Source organism: Nesoenas mayeri (assembly GCF_963082525.1).
Source record: "Nesoenas mayeri genome assembly, chromosome: 14".
Taxonomy (NCBI): Eukaryota; Metazoa; Chordata; class Aves; order Columbiformes; family Columbidae; genus Nesoenas; species Nesoenas mayeri.
In genome coordinates this window covers 5323547-5341308 of record NC_137556.1, presented here as the reverse complement: position 1 = coordinate 5341308, position 17762 = coordinate 5323547, and the positions used below count along the sequence as shown (strand labels likewise).

At 40.6% G+C, this 17762-nt stretch overlaps 1 protein-coding gene across 1 annotated transcript in view; it reads left to right on the top strand.

The window, feature by feature from the left end:
• The window catches only part of SGCD (sarcoglycan delta), a gene marked incomplete at both ends in the record, with an annotated part of 123583 nt that overhangs the window by 66061 nt on the left and 39760 nt on the right, over positions 1-17762 (top strand). Inside the window, 2 exons of the mRNA XM_080352988.1 lie at positions 8669-8756; positions 11004-11123. Of these exons, the coding sequence (XP_080209114.1) occupies positions 8669-8756; positions 11004-11123 (208 nt within the window). The remainder of the gene's footprint in view (positions 1-8668; positions 8757-11003; positions 11124-17762) is intronic.

The following is a 17762-nucleotide window of genomic DNA, read 5'->3' as shown; positions in this document are numbered from 1 at the left end:
GTGGATTTAAATTGTTTGCGGGTTGGAACTAGACTGAAGTTGGTCTGCATCTCTGCTTTGCTGTGCACAGCAACTCACGTGATGGTTCTATCTAAGAGACTTTAATGATGTCTAGATAGCATCACTCCCTGGCCTGCCCATATGTATTTGATTTGAGAAAAGAAGCTGGATCAGATAAGTTCAGAACATCAATAAATACGTGTGTTTTGTTTGGTGACACTTGTTCAATTTGAATCTTCTTCCCAGGAAGCAGCTTGTGTTGTGTCATTTTTTCAGCGTGCTGTGTAAATGCTCTGCATCTGCAACTGTCGAGGATGGTGCCATCCCATAGCAGTGCCATCTGCTCGTTCACAAAGTGCTTTTTGCATAGATAAAAAATGTGAGGTGTTACTCGTAATTAGGCAAATCACATGCTGTGATCTGTGATTGATTTGATTTCTGTTGTGGGCTACCTCGCGTATGTCTCTGTGTCCATAAGTATTGTCTACATATCAGCATATGGATGCAGATGAATCAGAGACTCATGAATCCTTTTTTCCCAATGCAGACAGATGGAAATGTTTTCCTTTCTTCTTATTAGCAGCAGCTGAATTTCAGTAACACCAGGGGCCTCTGCTAGGATCTTGCCTACATTTTGTGCTGTACATGCATACCTAAGTTGGCATGGCCATTTATAATCTAATACAAAAAGTAAGCGATCCATGACATGCAGCAAAGGAAAGTTATCATTTCAAAGCAATATTCAGTGATAGCCATGTTATTAGCCTTCTTGGAGAAAAATATCTGGATACATAACTTGGCATTATGCAGTGCAGTAACAAAATGCCTAAAAGGTGCTGTGAGTGTTGCAGAACCCAAGCGTCTCTGCTGAATCAGACTTTTGGAAAATATTACTGTGCCTTTCTTAGTATTAACTGTATGTACTCTTAAATGTGTATTCACCTCACTAACTGAGTGAGATCCTAATTGTTTCTGGCTGTACTATGGTCCAAGTAATGCTGATAGTTACATAAAGTAAGTCAGAAATTACTAGTTCTGTATAATTTTAATATTGTCTTCAAATGCCTTTTATAGATAGTGAGGTATGATTTACAGGCAGTTTTAAAAGATGTTTAAGGTAGACAGTAAGCATACCAGAAAGGCCATAAAAATGAAAACACATGAACAGAGATCTGCACACTTGTCTGGAGTAAAAGTTACGAGCAGTGGAATAGCTATATAGTTGGGTGATTTAGAATATTTTAAACCTCAGCAGAGCTCTCTTCTCTCCCACTCTCTCACTGCCCTATGCCTACATACAGTGTGTTCATTTCAGCAGGAGATCTGTCACCACTGGAGTCTGACCATAACTAGCATAGCCCAGGGCAGAAAATGGGCTATAACTCAGCACAAATCCATAGTCCCACTGCTCCAACACCTTCTGTCGATGAGGATTGGATTGGTGTGAGCTTCCACTGAGCAGCTACTGTGGTTAGGTATTTCTGCAGAAGAATTCAAGGAAATTGAAATGGTTAGTGAATACTTACTTGATTTTTAGTGGAAGTGGTCATCAATGTGCTGAGAACCCAGGGCTGCATTACAGTTTCTCGAGTCCTGCTTAGCTTGTAGGAGGGAGAACCACTCCCCAGTGATGCAAAGTTAATCATCAGTGCACATTTGGTTGACTCAGGTATAACACCTTTGGGTAAACTCTGCAGTGAAGTGCTTGAAGCGTTTTCAGAATTATTCGGTCATTTTACAAGGTGTGCTGTTCTCCTCATTTCAGATGTCGTCTAAGAGTGTCTTGCCAGAGGACTTCTGGTGCTGAGCATGCTAAAGGCATTGGATTTTTTCTGAAGCCAGCAATGCTCAGTTCAGTCCTAACAATACAGAAAGTTTTGTGAATGTGCAGCAACCTTCAAATGTTAGAAATACAGATTTCCCACCCCCATGGATACAGAATGGAACTCCAACATGCACAGTTGCATTTTATTTTTGTGTGTGTGTCTATCAGTTTTATCATGTCATCTGTGGTTTTCCTCATATTGTGAGTCAATGGAGTAAAAAAAAAAAAAAAAGAATGGCAAAGAAGTTGAGGCAGATATAATGTCTTGGAGATTTTTTCAGTGTTGTTTTTAATGTCATCAGACATCGTGTACTTTAATTTTCAGAAGAACCTCAGCTCCAAAGCAGCTGATTAGGCATCTTGAAGAAGCAGCCACTCTCTCAAAGGACTGTGTTCATCAGATTATTATAGGTATTCATGTAAAGACAGAAACCCCTAGATTGCAGGAATAAGTCACTTTGAAGGATACAAACCCCCTTGAGTAGCCATCCAAAAGCAGAACCCAGTCGTTTCGATCTCACATCACAGACCTGCCTTCTTTGCACCTTAAAAAGAAGTCAGAGATATAATTGCTTTAAGGTAGATGTAGGAAATTTATGTTTTGTTTCTGTTGTTATTAAAATTAACTTCAAGAAATACCATAGAAGAGGGGGGTTTGTGGTATTGAACATAAAACTCCAACATGTACACCATCTATGCCATTAAAATGTGTCAAGTTGGGCAGGACCATAGTGATGTACTGTAAAACATTATTTCTGCAAACACGATTGTACATTGTATAGCAGAACAGACTTATTTATTTTTGTTTTAAGCATTTGAATATTTAATAAAAGGTCAAAAGGTGGAATACAGCACATTGAGTCAGCTCATGATACTATTATACATTAATGTCTTTGGGGACCAGTTGCAGGTCAGGGATGTACCAGTTCCGTCACTGATCCAGGTTGCATGACCTGGGCACATTACATTTGTGAAAAGTTTGTTTCCTGAAAGAAGAGGATGCAAACAACCTTTTGTTATCTCTGCACTTGACCCATTGCCTCCTTCCTAAAAGCAATCAAATATAGCATATACTGGGGCATTTTGTAGCATTTGTTTTGATGTTTTTTTACCAATTCCATTCACGGTTTGATTTCATTCTGCTATGAAGAGCTTACCCCGTCAAATCGGAAGTTTTACTAAAAAAGGGATTTAGTTACATGAGCATTATATTCAACTGTTTAAAGGACAAAGTCAAGATCAAAAGACACTTGGTGATTAAACAACAAAAAGTATGTTCAAATCTTATTAAAGGGTGTTTTCAATCTAACACCTAGGGATTTAGCCACATGACTTAATTTTTTGTGCCAGGAGGCTTCTGAGCAAAACCCTGTTATTGCTGTGGGGAGCTAGATCAGAAACAGGAAGAAAAGCTATTTCATTTACTTTTGAAATAGAAACAGTGATGGTTGGCTCACAAGTCTGGCCTGAAGTCTGTTTTCCAAAGTATATTTTCTGTTGACACAGATGAAGGCCAGGCTGCCCTTCCAAGCAGGATCTTAGGGACAGGGTTCACTAGATACTCCCAAATTTGTCTTCTTCACAGCCAAAGATACACGCTGTCCAGTGCTTTGTCTGTTTGTTTTTCAGGAGATGCACAACGTCTGTATGATGGTGTGGTGAGGTTTGCTATGATTCACAGCAGTGCCAGTTGCTTGATCTCTGCAGTATCTGTTACCAATTCTGAAGTTTATTTTAGCCATTTGTTTGTACCCAACTCAACAGACAAAACTGAGAAATGTTGCCTCGTGCAGCAATGAGTTGTGCCTTCCAATGGAAAACGCAGTGCAGGAGAGTGGCTATCATTGCTGTTATTACCGTTATCACATTTAGCTTCTAGTATATCAGGCCTGATTTGACCTCAGGAAAGGAATATACTTGTTGTAACCTACATGAATACTTCCCCTCTATCAGTGGCTCCTTAAACCATCACTAAGGGTGCAGGCAAGTCAATGTGCTTCGTGTGTCTGTAGCCCAAGTGAAGAGGAGTGTTTGCTCTCATATTGGGCTGGCTGGTTGCTTTACAGAAAATGAACTTTTCCCCTCTGACAGTCCAGCTGTGTATGGAGCAGTGTTTGCTTTCTGCAATGTCAGTGAAAGGTACAGTTGAGCAGGAAAATGGTGCTCTGAGTAGTTTCTCTATAGATGGTTCCTTGCCAATGTGAATTGTGCTTTAATATTTTAATTTTTCCCATTATTTTGTCAAGCCTGCAGGAAATTCACCATTTCCATTATTTCCACAAGCTTCATTTGCACTTAACTGTGTGAAGTCTTTGAATCCACAGGATCAAATCAAAGCTAGTCCTCTTGACCGTCCAAATTACAAACACACTGACTGTGATGCATTATTTTAAAAATTGCCTGTTTAAATTTAAAAAGATTTCCAAATATTTTCCATAATTCCCAAAAACAGTCTAAGGACATCTGTTAAAGTATTGCGTTTCTTTAAAGACAGCACTGGTTGGGATTGCTTCAGCTACAAATTAGGGTTGTCAGTCAAAGTGCTATTTCTGTTTTTGTCTCTGATCTAGGAGTTTTTAGCATCTCTTCCAAAGCAAGCCAGAGAAAGACAGCTAGTGAGCTCTTAGGGCTTATTTTGCCTTGTGTTTAACCTAGCAAACAATCAGTCGATACCTTTTGTGAAGTCTTATGTGTTTTACTGGGTACCTCAGTGCTTAGTGAGGGAACAAGCTCTACTGTTTTGATGTATTCTTGTACTTTTCACATTCTTTATTCTACAGTATGTGTCCAACATTTTAATATATTGAATAGCTGTGGCAGCTTTTTTTGTGCATCTACAAACATTTGCATTATTGTTAAGCTGTTGGGTCTGCTAATGAGGGATCAGAGTAAGAGTCAGAATGATGTATTTACTGCACAGGATTTCCTGCAGGGGTGAATTGTAGATTCGTGCTGGGCTGGAAGTAGAAAACCAGCCCAAAGAGTCCTTAAAAGATCCAAACCTTGCCTACCCCCAGAAATGGAGCTGCAGCCCGGAGCAGGGTAGGATCCTCCATTGGTATCCTGCAAGGAAAATGATTGAAATAAATCAGAAGCAAACAGGAAAACATGCTGAAGGGGAAAGACAAAAAAAAAAGCAGCAGCATCCTACTCCCATTGATGTCTCTACCTCAGTATTTCCAGCCAAATCATCAAAGGAACCACTTGAAAGAAACAATAACATAAAATAATGTCGTAAAGGAGGTGACCACTGATTTAATTTGTAAAGTTGCATAAGAAGTTAAATCGAAGGCTGCAGTTCAGTGCAATGGGATGGCTCAGGTGGACGTGAACTGGGGCTCTGCTAACATGACACAGTTAATAGGGGTTGTTGTAAAGAGGTTAAAGTCGTAACAGCCGAGTCTGGGCACAAAGAGCAAGTTGGTGGCAGCGTGTTGGCTGGGAGCAGCATCTGCTATTGCGAAGAGAGGGTTCGGGGAAACCTTGTCATGTTTGTGATGAGAGAAGAACAGATGACAGAGAAGAAGATTTCTCAGTGTATCTGATAGCATATGGGCAGTGAAATATGCTGGGTTATTGTGTGATCGGCGATATCAGATGTGCTTTATCTCAAACGTGCTTTTCTGAAGAACTGGGTGGAACATTTTAGAGGCAAACAGGTAGACAAAAAAATTGTTTCCTCCACTTTTCTGAACCTGGAAAAATATTTAATCCAGTTTTCTGTTCACTTCAGTTTTTTTTGCGTCAAGTGCAAGAGTAAAATATATATATATAGGTTTTTAATATTACTTATCCAGAAATATTCAGAATTGGGTTGTTGCATATGATACTTCAGTGGTGTGTCTCAGAGTGTTATAATTAGAGTCAGACATGCTTATTTATTGCATGCTGATAGTCTGCCTCTAGGCCTACCAAGTGTTATGACAGTTTGTGAGAATATTACTTCTCTACATAATTATTTTTATTGTGGCAATGATGCCATATTAATCTAGATTTCTGTTTGCTCCTGTGCATCAGTATATTTCATTTTGTGTCATTATAATATGAAAATGTGAGGGAAGTGAAGGGTTTTGCCTTTTTGGTTACCATTTATAATTGTTTTAAGAAATTTTTAATGCTGTGATTATTTTTGTTCCGTGTGATTGAAGGAAACTTGCAACAGAGGAAACATTTTTTAAACTTTGAGTATGTAAAAGATACCAGTGTTGTTACCTTTGCAAACAGAAGATGATGGACAGGAAATCTGCAGAATTTTCAGCAAAAGGGAGTGATTTTTTCAGCTCTTTTCTTAATGGAAGAAGAATTATGGAAATGAGAGCGAGCATTGCATTAAGTGCTTGAAATGTTCCTTCCCTGCAGACCAATAAAAACATAACTCTTCCATTAGGGAAATTTAGATTTTTGAAGGCTGCATGAATCTGAGCTCTGAATCAGTGAATGAAATGACTGTGCTGGGTAAGCGTTTCAGGGTCTGATTATGTATTTCGTAGGTGGATACCAGCTCTCAGCTTGTCTTGTAAGACTTCTTTGGAGCAACTTTTTCTGTGACTTTTCGTATTAACCATTTGGCTTATCTTGTAGTACTTATGCAGTGCAATCTCCTGTTATGCAGATCAGTAACAGTTTCAAAGCCGTGGGAATTATTTTTCCTACCCGAATTTGGACTAGAAGGTTTCCTGGCCTTCTCAAAACACTCTAGTTACTTGCATAACTCCACAAACAAAAGTCAAATAGTGGAAGTCAAAAATGTGACATTTCTGTGCTTGGGATGGCATGTTTATAGTGGTTATAGTCTCACCTATGGCTATAGATTATGCAGATTGTAGCTATATGCCTTTTAAAATATCCTTCATCTGTGAGTGTGAAATGAAAATGTAGCAGTAAACTGCTATCACTGGTGGTGTTCAAATTAGGACCCTTATTGGAGAATTAATACCAGAGCAAGTGGGTATTCAAGTGAAGTCATCTTTTTTTCTGTGCTGTTAGCCATAAAATAGTAATCAACATTGATTTCTAGAAGAACACAAATAAAAATGAATATAAAAGAGCAAAAATCATTACCAGTCATTGCCACAGCTTCCTATTTCTAAGTTATTAATAATATTTCAGATAGTATATTACTTAAACTGTCAAACACATCGCAGGGGTATATAAGGATGATTTGTCCTCATTTAGTGTGTGAGGAGTCACCAAGAGCTTCTGAAACTTGTCCAAGCTCTGGAAACGATTAAGTGGAATTCTTTTTATTATTTTTACTTAGTTGTAAATAGTTGAATGTGGCCATAATAGTCTAGTTATAAGTGATCAAACAAATCTCATCTCTCCTTTTTTTTACTGAAGGGCTGATCCTATGGGTGCGCACAGCGCCAATACTTAAGGCACCAAATGTCATTATTGTGAATATTTGTTTACGTGCAGGGCTGGTTTTGGTTTAGTTTTATTAAGTTTGTTTTCTGCAAACACTGCTGGGAATAATTTACCCATCACTACAAGTGTTCCTTGAAGCTCCAGGGCATCACAGGGCTCCCATGGGTGCCTTCGTGGCCTCCTGTTATGCAGACAACCGAGTCCTTCTGCCATGATCCAGAAAAATGCCTTCAATGCAGATATTACTTATGTGCCTTATAAATTCAAGATACAAGGAGAACATGCCTGACCTACATGATCCTCCATCTCCGTCCTGATTATTCATTCCTAATAGAAAGATTTTGAAACACAGGAAAGAGACTTTGGTGTTAGAAGCACATGGGCATAAAATTTCCAGCTCCTGGCTGATTTTATTGCTATTTTATCCCCTCTACCAGTCCCATGGCTTGGTCAGCTGATGAATTTAATCAGATTCCTGCTTTAGACATTATGAAGAGATACTGGCAGTGAATTTCTACCTCGCACATTAGATTTTTGGCTGATTTAAGTTGGGGTTACCCTGCGCTAGCGCCTTAGTTGGTTAATAGCCCTGGAGAAACCAGCTGTGTGGACTGGGGCTGCCTGCAGAAAACACAAGTTCCCGGGTGTCTTGGATGCATTTGCACAAAGAAGGAGCCAGATGGTTTTCTCTGTGGGTTGTCTTTGGCTTTGCTCTGCGGGAGAAATACCTGAGATGGATGCTGCCAGGTAGCTGTGTGGCTCTTATGTGTAAACAGCTGCTCTAGCACTTCTCTCAGAGGTATATTTACAGCAGAAAAATGAAAAATGGGCAGAAATCTGTGTGGGCAAATGGGGAAGACTTGATTTCTTGTGTATCTCCAGACCTGACAGAATGGGTCTGATCCCAAGCTGGCATCCCAGACTGGAATGAGACAGTGGTACACGATGGATGGTTCATAAGTGCTTTGAGATCAAAGGCACTTTCTACACATTAGTAAGGTTTCCTCATTCGTAGCCCTTGAGCATGGGCACCTACATGGCTGTGTGGTACACAGACACAGTCACCCGTTGGAATTGTCTGAAGTTGTGTGCAGTGTGGCAGATTTGACTCTGAAATGTGGTGCTCCAGTCAGCCACCCTCACAAAACACCATGAAGTTCAGGAAGCTTTGATCAGGTCCCACATCACCTGCACGTTTTAAAATAACAAGTTGGTTGTCTTATGCTGGCAATAAAGCTAACCATCCCTAAAACACGGGTAGTTTCTGGGACATTATCTGAGCCAGAGGTGTCTATTATGGTTTTATCCTGAACAATAAAAATTAATGCAGGGTAGCTTGCACTTCAACAACATGCCAAACCTTGGGGCCATTAACAGCATCCCAGCGGCAACATGCAAAGCTCTGGGTGTCTCAAGCCGGCTGGTATTGGGCAGCCACCCCCATCTCATGTGTTTGCTCTCATGGTTTCGTTCCAGGGCAACCCACTGTACTTCCAGTCTGCCAGAAATGTGACAGTGAACATCCTCAATGAGAAGACTAAGGTCCTTACTCGCCTGGTTACAGGTAAGGAGGGGAGAGAGGCTACGTGGCAGAATTAAGGTGGGCTGAAAGCGGGGGTGTTGTGGGATGCTGCGTTGGCTTTAGCATGCAGGAGGGGAGCCCAGGTGTCTTGTGAAGTACAAATGAAAACTTCTGCGCTTTGTAGAAACAAAGCGAGAGACATGAAAGCCGTGCTGGAGAGGCAGCTGGCTGGTGCTTTCTGATAATGAAGCAGACCATCGTTTTCATTTGAAAGCCAATCCTGAGACAGAAAGGTCACTTGTATGACTTCAGGGTTAAGAGGAACATATGCAGGCTGACATTTCTGCTCTAACAGGCACAGACTTTTCCTGAGACACTTCTAACTTGCCTGAGATCTTGGGAACTCTGCAGATTAACTGTGGCTGGGTTGGGACACTTAGCATTTTAGAGCTATTAATATCTGTGCCCTTCTACTGATGAATGTTCTCGTGCTTCCAAGCATGAGTGTGTTTGATGGGAAAATGGGTGTTTCATAAATCCTCAGTGCGCAGCAGCCTTTGAAAGAATGCATGTGTAATTTGGGTTTAAAGAGCCTAATGCATTATATATGCTAATATATATATATGATATAGGATAGATTTATTTTTTTTTACTGAGATTTATCTAGGGAACGGGAGAAGTATTGCTGTGTGGCAGAGACAGTAATCCATAAACATGTTGTTTCTACGTGAGGCTGGGTTGTTTGGTTTGCTTATATAACATCTTGGCCTCTAGTCACAGTATTAAATAATTAAATATGCAGCTTCATTAAGCAGTGATTTAAGCAGCATGTATGAAAATTGCCTGGAGGAAGGAAATAAATTCAGCCCCAAGCTCCATGATTCTCACATTCAGAATAAACGTGTTTAGTTTGTTGGTTCTCCATGTATTTTCAAGAGGGTATTTTTTTCACTTAAGCACCTCCATTTCGTAAGAGCTTGGGAGGACGTAGTCAGTGATGTCTCCCGGCGTGATGTTCCGGTTATTGAGCTCATTTCTGCATTTGGCAGCAGCTTCGGTTTCAGAGTGGAGCAAAGACAGGGTCCCATGCAGTGTGTGCTGCAGTGATGGGTAGAGAAGCAGTTAATTAGCAAGATAGAAATCAAACTTAAAGCTTGGAAGATTTTCTCAGAATGGGTGCAGGGTTTTTAAGTGTTTCCAGAGATCCTGGCACAACCTCACTTTTCTGTAGTCGGAAATGTGCACGTGATTCTTTATGTGCCCAGATGCCAATACAGACAGCCTGTGCTGGCAGACATGGGGTATAGATGGAGTTAGAACCTGCCTGTAAGAAAATACTGGCTGTCAGCTCTTACTTCTCTTGTCTTTTGAGATACGAGACTAGTCAGGAAAGTGGCCAGAAGTAATGCAAAGTCCAATCACCTGCCTTGTGCAGGTGTATTCCAAGGAGGCTGTGGCTTGGACTGGGTTGCACAAGGCTGTAGGTGATTTGTCTAAAGCTTAGCTGAGGTCAGGTAACCGAGGGGTCTGCTCTTTGCAGCTTTTGAGCCACAAACCGGCACGGAATTTGCTATTCAGGCAGCAGATGTTTATCAGGCTCCAGGACAAAACTCATTGCCAGAGGCTTTCCAGCGCTGTGGTGCACAGCAGCCTCCAGGAGAAGCAGCAGAATTAAATAAGAGCTATGAAGGAAAGTTTTACTAGTCTAGAAACTTTCTGAACGTGAGAGACTCTGCCATTTGTCTTGGCTCCTATGGTGATGTTTGCCTTTTTGGTTTTTTTGATTTTCAAATTGGACTGTGGGTGGCACTGATATCATTTTTATCCAGGTATGTTTAACAAGCAGAAAACCCGGAATTTTTACACTGCAGTGTCAGCCCAAGCAAAATGTAACTCAGGAAATCTTGATGCCTCTTACAGCTGCACCAATACTCTCAAAGCACAGCTGGATATATGCATTATTATTTCGCATGTGGGTCTGTCTTTTCATAAAAATCTCCCAGCTATCCCAAGTTTAATGATGATTTTATGACACACATAAAAATGAACAAAAACCTAAGTAGAAATATTTGAGGGGATGTTGTTTGAGTAGAAAACAGTGCCCTTTTCTAATGAGAGGTCACCCTCTGGAAAGCACAGAATTCTCTGTTTAATGTGTCGGGTACAGGTTATATCTGCAGAGCTATTAGAACAATCTCAGCAGCTGGCTTTATTAAATGTATGAAGCTACTATGTGATTTTCTTATACTTTTTACTAAAATGTTGTGCTAAATCTCTTCTTCCCTCTAGGTCCCCAAGCAGTGGAAGCACACAGCCAAAAATTTGAGGTGAAAACCCTCTCTGGAAAATTGCTGTTTTCTGCAGATGACAACGAAGTGGTGGTTGGAGCAGAAAGATTGAGAGTTTTAGGTAAAAGATTATTCATTAAATCACTGTTTTAATATGAGCCTGTTCAAATTTTAGAGTAGTTTTGCCTGATTTCATGCTTGCCGAAAGCTTCTTTTAGATATAAACCCTTTCACTGTCTTTATTGCTTTGAATCTTCCCCAGACAGATAATGACCAAGAGTTTCTATCTGAGGGGGTTTTTAACTTGCACAATATGTTATTTCCCCTTCAGAAAAAACTCCCCTGGAAGTGGTTTGTCTGACTCAATGACGCAGATGTAGAACTGGCTTTGGAAACTGCACAACTTTATCTCTTGGATCAGGGATGAAGGATGGTGTGGGATTGCTGTAAGGATGCTTCCATGGCTGCACTTACAGGGAAACTACACAGGGGAACCTCAGGCTTCATGGCTTCAATCACACCACTTCCACCAGCTCCTCCTTCGTCTTAAAGTGAACACCAAGGAGGAGACCTGTAGTGAAAATGACAGCATGAGTTAGAGCCTCACGTTAATTCTCTGAATAGTTTGGTGGCCTTTATATTAGTTATCTTTCCTTAGCCACATGCGAGAGCACGTTGTGCATCTCAGAGCCATCTCCAGCTGTTCTGTGGGGCGGTTGAGTGCCCCATGCACAGGAGGAGAGGCCACCTTACCAGTGCCACCGCTTCCCCAGCTGCCTTTGGAGACAGAGCGGGCAGGTTGAGCTCCACTTTTGCCTCCCAGCTGTCCTGCAGGCTGGGCTTCACATTGGTAGTTCCTAATAAAAACTGTGAATACACTGTGGGGTTGGGGGTCGTTTCTTGTTTGTTATGGGGTTTGGTTTTGTTTCAATTAGAGAAATTAAACAATTGTGGTAATTGTAAAATTTTCAAACATATTCAATACTTATATGAAATGGCCTCTTAGGAACTTGAATTGTCTTGCTCACCAGTTCAGTCTGTGCTCTTTGGTTAGTCTAAGATTTGCTCATAAATGTTTTCATGTAGGACCAGACTGGGTATATTGCTGGCAGTGAATCGCATAGCTGTGCCACTGGTCTCTGTGGATGCACTGATAGCTGTTTTCTAATGGCTTGATTTGGATGCATCTGCTTGCTCCAAATTATTGCTTACTTCTCTAGTAAGTTCCTAAACACAGAGATCAATGAAGGAGCTTAGAATGATCTCAGGTATTTATATTTATTGTTATTTACTACATACTATATAACATATTATTACTATATTATGTATAATCTAAAGGAGATTAAAAGGGGGGCCTCAGAGTCTAACCATCATGAATGGACTTAATATCCAACCATTAACATTTTTCGTTACGTGATGTCGTGCTATTCTAGAAGGTTCCTGTTTGTAGACAGGCCAGGTGTAGCTCTTCGCAAGTCACTGTTGGTACATATTGGACTAGTTCAGTCACCAGCTACACAAAGTTAGGTGAGTTCCACAGCATAAATGTTGAACTTCACAAAATCAACCGTATCTTTTTTAGCTTAGAACTTTGAAAAGGACCATTCAAAATTCTTGCAGTGTTACAGAGCTGGAGAAATATTGTCACAATCCATGTTCTACCACAAATCTCCTGTAGCGCTGCACCCTTCAGAGCCAATAAATTGTACAGTCTTTCTGCAGGGTACTTGAAGTCAGGAAACAGCAAATTTTAAGTATTTTCTTGGAGACCTTAAAATGAGAAAGATTTATATCATTGATTCTTCAAAAAAATATAGAAACTTTTCCTTACAAGTTGCAAGTACTCTTTTTCAGATTACATACTTAGAAAAATATTGCTTTTTATTTACTGTGTACTTTGGAGAAAACAGCAATTATTTTTGGTAGTTATTTTGAGTTTCTGCCTTGTTTTGGTCTCCAGAATAAACATCGTCAAAAATATTGCTAACCACTGTAGTGCAATTTCTTTTTTATCTGCAACTGAGTGTTTCTCAGGGTTTATTTGGCTTATGCAGATCTATCAGAAAAGGTAGAATGATACCACTGGTGAAGTTACAGACAAGTATTTCAATGACCTTGAGCTGAAATGCTTTCAGAGTTCATGCCTGACTTTGTTTTTCTCCAGCTTTGCTTCCCCAATCTAATTTTGTCTCCAAAAGCGGTTGCCATGGCTGTTTGCCATGCTGGGAAGCGTTATACCATATGTTTGTATTTCTTCCAGTGTTTTTGTCGGCACTTGAGGCTAGTCCAAGTTGTAGTACACAGACGAGTTCCTTTGATCATTTTTCTAGTGTTTGGGATCTCAGGTGCTGTTGATGTGTGTCTGCTGACACCTGCCTATGCTATGTAAATAATCTCAACTTGTTCTTGTTATTGCTGAACACGTACTTGTGATAGAAGGAAGTGTATGTCTGCAGTCTGGCATGAAAGTCATCTCACAGAGGTTAGAGCAGCAGTTATTGGGCTTGTGGCTAGCTTTTAATCTTGTTAATGATAATTACTTCTTTTCTTTGTACGATCTTCAAAGTTGATTCTGAAAGTTTGTTCTACAAAGTAATGCTGAAGCTTTGTCATGAGAAAAGAGGTGCTTTCCTTTTTTTTGAAACAGAGTCTGCTCTGGGTTTCTAAGGGATTTTTCAACATTAGCAAGGCGTTCGAAGGGGAGGAATACACAGAATTGTGGATAAAAATTCACGTAGGATATGTGCAGCATTTGATGGTGCTTCAAAAATTTGCACAGCATGGGTAGTGCAGATTACCAAACGAAATATCTTGAGAGGTTATTTCTGATTTTTAACCATTAAAGGACACAGAAAGACAGACTTGGTCCCCTCTGCTTCTCATGCATGATGTAAACTAGAGTACTTCAGTGATTTTATTTGTTTTAGTGAATCCAGTCATACCTGTCACCACAGGAGAGATTGGAGGATGAGAACTTTTGGTTGAGGACAAGGCCATTGTCAGCTCTAGTAACACCTACACAACCATTTCTAGAGACAAGAACGAATTCTCTCTGCCTTGCTCAGATCCAGCCAGGAGCTCAGCAGCTGCTTTGGTCCAGATGACTCAGAAGGAGCTCATGTTTGCCTACAAAAAGTCATGTTGAAACTGAGCCTTACGCCAAATCTGGTCTGCCCTTTCTCTTGCAAGCTCATCTGCCCGTGCCTGCTGTTGCCCAGCCATCTCCTTCACCCTTGCGGAGGCACATCCTCACTGTTAGCACCGCTTGCTTTTACAAGCAGTTGAGCACCTCATGTTCTTTTGAAAGCTAGGACAGCAAACCTCAAAGCCGTTCTCATTCCTCAGAACTGCAGCTCTCCGGTTATGCAAGGCTTAGATTCTGAAGGCAGGATCTGCCCCCTCTCCACCCGTTGAATGGCACAGTGTTGCAGCTCATGGGGTTGTGCATGGGGTGAAGTGGCTGAGCTGAGCCTGCAAACCTTTCCTGCCCTCGCCATGGCCAGCAGTGCACTTCGGCAACCACATAGATGCAAGCTAATCCCTCGTTCTTTGTCCCCCATGGGCCCATGAACACATATGGTTATGGGAGATGAATGAGCTGTTCCTAATTGAATTCGTATGTGTTACGTCATACAGCGGTTCCCCTTCCCTCCTCCTCCTTCCCTCCAGCAATGAAACGTTTTCAGACCATCTGAAAAATGGTGCATTAGAAACAGTCTTTAGTTAAAAGAGCATTAAAAAATAACTTTGATATATATTAATTACCAATTTCATTTAATAACATATTGAATGTTATAGCATTTATAAACAAAAGACAATCATAAAGGATTATTCTGACTGTTAATTAGCTCTATTTATTCTCCAGATTAGTTTTTAAATATGCCCTCTAGATGCCACTTGATACTAATTAACAGAGTTACATTATTATCTCTATACAAAAGCATTTTTAATTAAATCTAAAGCAATTTAAATTAGCGTGAGTTTTTACAGAAATTAAACTCTGGTCAGATGCTTAATTTAGCCTTATAAGACATCATCTGATGACATGCCAGTGTCAGTTCTCCCAAGGGCCTTGACATCCTTTTTGGAGATTATTTTTTGAAGTTTGTTTTCGGGGAAACTTGCCAGTATACTCTGGTGTTTAATATTTATGATGGATTTAACCTTTTTTTTTTTAAGACTAAGTATTGATGGGAATCCACATGCATTGCAGTGAGCTGAGAGAGAAACTCAAAAGACGCGTTCCTGCAGCTTACAGGCTTTCGCAGTCCCTGGTTGTGAGCGGTGGGTTAGCGTGGGAGGTAGGATTGCATGGGCTGGCTGCTGTGCTGTTACAAATCAACTACGCTTTTAAACCACTCTTAAGATTACCATTGTGCTTTATAATAAGGATAGGATTAATCGTGAATCCGCAAGGTCACTTTTCTGTAAAAGAATACAGGGATTTCTCCCATCTGGGTCCCTGGAAAATGTGCCTCTCAGACATTTATACTACCATAGCATAAGCTTGTCTTCTGATATAACCCAACGCTAAAAATTTGGCTAAAGCCTTTCCCTCTGGCAAACCTTAACTAAAACAGTTGTATTTAGAGTGGAGTAGGATGCCTTTCATCTACCAGTATAAAGACTGCAGGAGATATGCGACCCCCACCACACATCACAGTCCTCCCCAGCACCAGGGCTGCCAAAAACCTACCTTTGATCTCTCCAGCCCCTTGCTTGCCGTCCCTTCAGATCATTAGCCACTAACTCTATTTCTACCTTGTAGCTCTTTTCCACTGTAGCATATTCCCTCTGGGCAATGAACCAATGAACTGGTCAGACTTTCAGAAACATTAGTTTGGGAGTGTTTTTTGTTCAAGTTTCTCTCCAGGTGCCTGCAATGAACTTGAGGAGTCAGCTGTTGAAATGTTATTGAAAATTTATTAATAAGTTTGGAGTAATTAATTCCAAGGCACATTTCCAGCATTTTTTATGAGTTATATATTAAGGACTTCAGAGATTTTAGTGGAAGAAAGAAGCCCAGGCTTATTTTCAGTCAGATCACTGCATGATTGTCTTCTAGAAAGCTCTTTTAAATGGGAGGGATTGGGTCGAGATTTTCCGGTTTTTGGGGTCAGAGTGGGTAAGTTGTATTTGCAGAATGCAAAGTGGTGGATTTTATTACCCATGGAATGGTTAAAAAAGCATTTGCCGTGCCCTTCACTTTGTACAAGACAAGAACATGATTTAATACGAATGTGGTGAATGAATATGTCTGTGGGCTGGCCCAGCTGTCTCTAGAGCTTCACATCTGCAAACATTTTCAGGGAGCCTTGTATTAGGTTGATCTGGGAGGAACCTGCAGAACCGTGGCTGCAATGCCAGCCTGGTTAAAGGACTCCGCTCACATTTCCTCAACATAACAGTTTTAGTAGCTTCTTGGCATGTCCTTTCTAGCTTGTGTTTGTTGCAGTATTTACAGCAGAGTAACTTTAATGAGTGCAGGAGTAGTTATATTCCATGAAAATAATTCACAAGGCTATTTAACTGGTACCAGTCATTTGAGAGGGTGGTGTAAGCTAGAAATTCAACAGCTTCCAGGGATTACCACACATTTTTGCTGCATGCACCCTTCTTCAGAAGCGATTATTTATGGGTCAGGACATGCACAGTTGCCCTTTACAACAGCCATTATGATTTCAAAATGGCATTTTGCTGATTTGTTTATGGCAGAGGGAACAACTTTTTTAGCCAAGTGTTGAAATCAGGCCCCATTCAGAGGAAACTGAGCTTTCTGGCCTCATCATTGAGTCTGCCGGTATGGCAGATTTTGTACGTTTTCCTGAAAAACGTGTCCTTACTGCAGGTCCGTAACTATAAATAGCTTTTTCAAAGGAGAAAATGGTGCTACAAGACTCATCTCTTGGTAAATTGAAACATTTTTCCTGCTATGATCCTTTTCCTTTACAAAGGCAGAAGTTGTCTCTAACTTAAAGATGACTCGGTGCTGTGAAAGTGCATCCCTGCTACCTTGCTGGGTACATGGCTGTGCTTCTGGAACCAAACGCTGTACCATCAGCTGGGGGTTGGTGGCCTTTCCCAGTTCATCCAGTTGCAAGTGATCTCCTGCTTGCTCAAGCTCCTTTGAGGCCCCTGGAGGTCACAGTTGCTCCAGGGTTTCTGTCTGTGCTCTCCACAAGAGAAGTGTGTGTGCCACGACCATGCTGCTCGTGGGGCTTGGACAGGAATTTGACCTTTTGCTGGAGATGTATGAAGTTCCTCAGGAAGCAGCTACAAGTATTCACTATGCACTCCTCATAAGTAATTAAGCAGTAGTACTAATGCAGACATGGAGCAATTGCCAAGCTGTCATGTAGTCATTGGTCCTGAGGAAAAAGAGACAGAATAAAATGAGGAAAGTAAGGAAATATGCTGACAAATGAAGACACCAGGTTTTAGCACTGGCACTAGCAAGACTGGAAACAGCCTCCACTGTCTGTAACATTTGTTCATGGCAGCAGAGTTTCATCAGATTTATTTGCATTCATTGTGATGCTGAAAAATTAATATCGTTAGCAAAATAAGGAGCAGTAGGGAAAATATATATTTCCTATCAGTGATTAAAGCCACAGGAAAATTCTTTTTTGCTCTCAGTTAGGAATTGCGCTGTTGTCATATCAATGTAAAAGTCAAATATGAAAAAAAAGTTATTTGATATGTAATCAGCAGTGACAGAGAATTTAAAAAATATCTAGAAAAAAATGATTTGGTTGAATTG